General features: G+C 39.9%; 1 protein-coding gene across 1 annotated transcript; it reads left to right on the forward strand.

The window, feature by feature from the left end:
• Nucleotides 1-2,301: 2,301 nt before the first annotated feature.
• LOC102485566 (olfactory receptor 8K5) lies at nucleotides 2,302-3,243 on the forward strand. Its single transcript, XM_006148752.1, has one exon. The coding sequence runs from the start codon at nucleotides 2,302-2,304 to the stop codon at nucleotides 3,241-3,243; it is 942 nt and encodes a 313-aa protein (XP_006148814.1).
• Nucleotides 3,244-5,390: the final 2,147 nt, after the last annotated feature.

Below are 5,390 nucleotides of genomic sequence, written 5' to 3' on the forward strand. Positions count from 1 at the left end.
GTATAAAAAAAAAAAAAGGAGAGAGACGAGGATAAAGACAGCAGTGAACAATAGAGAGGCAGGATGTTAATGAGAAATAGATATGGTTTATTACCTGTTGATGATGACATGAGGATGTTAATGAGAAATAGATATGGTTTATTACCTGTTGATGATGACATGTATAGTATTCTCAACTGAACCGGTCTGGGAAATATTTCATGATGAGTGAAGTCTCTTTAATAAGCAAAATGAGAAATAGTGATTGACTGTTTAAAAAATTATAATAATAATTATTGGGAAAAGCATGGAAAAGATATTGAATGATAAAGCGGGGAGATTGATATCTCTGTATTGACTGACATGTATGGCATTCCCTTTTGAAAAAGCAATGGAAGTCAATGTAAAGTTATATGTAATCTAGTGTAATAGAAAGAAGATTATGATGATAATAAAATAAAAAAAAAAAGAAATAACAGAAAGCTCCATCTTAGGTAGAGGGAGAAAAGTGGTTCACCATTTCCAGTCTTGGCCTCGTCCCCTCTCTTTATTCCCTGAATCGGAAAGGCAACATGGACAGTAATGGGCAGATTCCTGAGATTACTGCAAATTTTCTCACATGGGCTGTGGAGTGCAGTTGCTACAAGGTGTAATTGTGGACCTGGAGGTCTGGTTCCAGAGTGGTTCCTGAGACTGGTGCAGGTTAAAGGTGGGATATCATTATAATCATTTTGTTCTGTATTTCATCCAATGGATATTGTTTAGAGATTTTAACCTTAGGGCATGTGAGCTCACCAGAGAGAGAGAGAGAGATGAGAGACAAAGTCAGTGAGAGGGAAAGTAGGAATCTCCCCCCCTCCCCCCAGGGACCATGGTACACCACTCTCTCTTCTCCTTCATTCTTTTCCCAGGATCTTGGGCAAGCATGCACTTGACCTGGTGTGATACTCAGGCCATGAGGTCCAGGCTTTGAAATGCATTTGACCATCTGCTGGCCCCCAAGTGGATATTTTAAACTCCAATTACACCTCTAACTGAAAAACATGATTACAGAGTTCCAGATGTCATTGAAGAGAAACTGAATGTTACAGGGTGAAAATTCAAGTGGATTAGGTCAATCAGCTTTGCTTTCTTTAATCAGAAGGATTCCACTGTGTTTCACCTGTCTTCCTTGCTGATTTTAAAAACAGAAGGCCTGTGTTTCTGAAGTGTTTTTATGTATATATATGAAGTATTTATAACTACTTGTGTTTTATGTTTTGGTTTAGTGTGTATGTGATCATAGAGAGACCGAGAGACTGGGAAAGTAAGAATGCCAACCACCCATCTGGGCCTCAAACTTCCATAGGACACATGGGACTCTGGTACTTTTACTACCACATGACTTCCTGGATCAATTCTGACATTTCCTAAAAGTTTGATTCTATATTCTGTAAGTATTCCATTTAATGGTCAGCGTGTTATATATAAATAAAATAATTGTACTAGAAATTTCACACACCTCTGCATACTGAACGGTAGGAGAATACTTTGAAGCCATTCCCGCACATTATTTCAATAACAAATGTAACTTATTTTGAACCAATTATTATGTCTGCTAACCATCAAAATAAAAACATCATTAAGGGGATCAGCAGGTGGCATGATGGTTAAGGCGCTGGATAGTCCCACATGGCCAACCATGGTTCGAGTCCCAGACCTGGTGGCTTGCTTTATCACTTCAACTCTCTCTCTCTGTGTCTCTCTCTCTAGTCAAATTAACATAAATGAATGAATACAATGAAATAAATAATTTAAAAAAAAACATCATTAACTCCCTGTTCTCCTAGCTGGCTGTTAAAATGCCTAAAGCATCACTGAATTCAGGAGGACTTGGAAGTGCAAATAAGGCTCCGAAATCTCATGTTTCATCAACGTCGTGTTTTTTCTGGCTATATCTTCATGTATCTCAAGTTCCACGAGAATTCTCAGTAGACATAGAAGTGCACTAAAGGAAATCTGTGATAGCATTGTGTAGATGACAGAGTCTAATATTTTTATAGTCATCACTCTATTGTCAGCAGTGCAGTTTCTCTAATTGCTGATGTTCTAAGAGTTTATTCTGTCATAACAAATAATCTGTGCATTTTAAATGGAGTCCTTCTGGGAAGTAGAAGCCATCATTATTCATTTTAGTTTAAGATATAGATGTGGGAGTTATTTGTTCCTTATTTTTAAGGATATCGCCCTTTCAGTCTTCAGAATTTTTATTTTTCTGGATGATTTGAAACAAAAGCTTATCATAACACCTCTGTTTTCTCCCAGGAGGGATCCTTGAACTCAATGGGCCACCAGAACCTCACGGTGCCAGCTGAATTTATTCTCATGGGTGTCACAAGTCAGCCTGAGTTGCAGCTTCCCCTTTTCAGGGTCTTTCTCATCATCTACCTATTGACAGTGCTGGGAAACCTGGGTATGATCATTCTGACCAAGCTCGACTCCCGCCTCCACACGCCTATGTACTTCTTTATCAGACATCTGGCTTTCATTGATCTTGGCAATTCTACAGTCATATATCCCAAGATGATGGTGAATTTTGTTGTGGTTCAAGACACTATTCCTTATAGTGCATGTGCCACACAGATGGCTTTCTTCTTATTCTTCATTATCAGTGAACTATTCCTCTTGTCATCCATGGCCTATGACCGCTACGTGGCCATCTGTAACCCTCTGCTCTACAACGTCATCATGTCTCAGAGGATCTGTCTTGTGCTGGTGGGTATTCCTTATGTCTACAGCACCTTTCAGTCTGTGATGATCACTAGTAAGATTTTTGTATCCACTTTTTGTGGCTCTAACATCATCAGTTATTTCTACTGTGAAAACGTTCCCTTGGTAACCATGCTCTGCACCAATGCACGAGAGATCGAGTTGTTGATCATTCTCTTTTCTGCACTTAACTGGATCTCTTCCCTCATAGTAGTGCTGGTGTCCTACATATTGATTCTTTTAGCCATCTTCCAAATGCAGTCTGCAGAGGGGAAGAAAAAGGTTTTCTCCACCTGTGCGTCTCATCTGACTGTGGTGGTGGTGTTCTACGGATCGCTGCTCTTCATGTACCTGCAGCCCAAATCTGCTCATTCTTTTGAAGCTGATAAAATGGCCTCTGTGTTTTACACTCTGCTTGTTCCTTTGTTCAACCCCTTTATCTACAGCTTTCGCAATAAAGAAGTGAAAAATGCCATTCGAAGGATATTTCATAATCTATGTAAACTTTGTGCTTAGGGAATGTCATAGAATAAACCATCTGAAAGGTCGTGTCACTTGGCCATCCATTTCCAATAATTATCATTACATTCTTCTTTTGTTTCTGCAGCAAAAATTCTTTGTAGCACAGAGAAAATAGATTCTTTACTTAAACTGACCACTCTACTTTAATTATCACTTAAATGACAGTTTCTCCTTTAAAGTCCTTATTTTTCATTGTGTGTTTTCTGAGTGACTCCATATAATCTTGTATGCTATCAATGGGACACAGATTAAATTATACATTTAAAAAAAAACTGTTTCCAGGATTTATTATTTAGGTTATTATGGGACACATTCATTTTCCACAGAGTGATATGGAGCAAAAAGAGAGAGAGAATGAGAGAGAGGAGTGAGATTAAATAATCTGTCCCCTACACCCAAGATGGGATGGCCATGCAGCAACTCCATCTCCTCTGTTTCTCTGTTCTTTTCTCGGGATCTGAGCATACTCACTCATGTGCCAGGTGATTCTCCAGCTGCTGGCCTGGGCCTAAAGCTGTCAGGTCGACCCTGTGGAATTTAAGACCTTAACCTCCATCCTACCTGCTGGCGAGATTTTCAGGATTTTTAAGATGTAATTTAATTTACTTTTTAGTACAGATATCTTCTAATTATTATTATTACTGAACTCACAAACCCAGTGAATACAAAGCAAATCCCTTGAAAAGAGCATTTGTTAGGAACATTGTTTTTTGGTTTTGCCATAAGGTGTGGGCACTTGCCAGATGGAGAGAGAGAGGCTGTGACAGGGAAAGGAAAAGTCAGAAATTACCACCCCATGAGAGATGGCTATTCCACAGCTGCTTCTCTTTACTCCTCCTAGAATTGCACTCACGCACATATGCACCACAAGAGTTTCAGGTCACTCTCTGGGTCTGGGTCTCAAACCACAGTTGTCCTTGTGGGAGCCCAGCAATGTAACCACTACACCTTCTGCTATTCCCCATTCTGTTTTTAAATTGAAAGTTCAACAAATTCTGATTATATGTTTCCTGGATTTTTTTCAAATGTTATTTTTGCATTTCTCCCATGAGAGAAATGGAGGAAAATCAGCGGACCCACGAAAAAGTCTTCAGACTCCATCCCTACTAAGACCTCAGCCAGCCAGCATCATAGGCTCACACACATGTGCAGTGTGCACTGGGGGATGTGCTCAGACACAGAGCCAGGACCTTTTCAAAAAGACTCTTGCTGTCATTGGGGCGATTGAGCTACATTGTGTGAAGCATCAGTTCGGTTCTCTAAGAGTATAAATCTGCCCTAAGATGTAGAATAAAAAAAAAAATGCAAAGTAAGAAAATAGAAGTTTTAATCGTAAAGTGAATACTTTTACAGAAAAAATACACACCCTCATGAAAAATGGGTGCAGGCAGGTAGTTCCTAGAGGTCTACTATTCTGGGTGTTGGGTCAAGTCTGACTCTAATTGTGAGAATGAGTCAAAAATATTTATCTGTGAGGTCTGCAATATAAGCAGCTTATTGTGTTGGAATTTTTTTTTTTTTTTGAGAGGTTTTCACTATGGGGCGTGTGCTAGCCAGAAAGACAGACAGAGAGACAGAAAGTGAGAAATCACTCCCCAGGGAGGATGGCCACACTGCAATCCTCTCTCCTACATTCTCCTATCGGGATCTTGGGCACGCACACACACACCCAGCGTGAGAGTTTAAACCACTGGGTCCAGGACTCGAACTGTGATCAACTACATGGGAGTCCAGTGACGTAGCCATTATGCCATCTGCTAGTTCAAGGATTTTAAGGGCTTCTATCTGAACTTGGGTGCCTCTCCTTCAGGGAGCAATCTGAGGAATTTGATAACCTCATCATACATGTCCAGTGTGGACTCTGAAGGTAAGGGCATCTATACTTGGATGATCCATCCTACTAGGTTATTTACCTTTGGGTAGATACGAAGGAATGGGATTGCTGGATCATATAGTAGTTCTATTTGTAGATTTTTGAGGAATCTCCAAATTGTTCACAGTGGCTGGACCAATGTACATTCCCACCAGCAGTGTAAGTGTTCCCCTTTCGTGACACTCTTGCCAGCACTTACCATTTTTTGATTTTTTAATTTTAGTCATTCTGACTGGGGCTAGGTGGTATCTCATTGTTGTTTGGATCT

This window comes from Tupaia chinensis, unplaced genomic scaffold, assembly GCF_000334495.1.
Source record: "Tupaia chinensis unplaced genomic scaffold, TupChi_1.0 Scaffold000242_1, whole genome shotgun sequence".
In the NCBI taxonomy this organism is placed as follows: domain Eukaryota; kingdom Metazoa; phylum Chordata; class Mammalia; order Scandentia; family Tupaiidae; genus Tupaia; species Tupaia belangeri.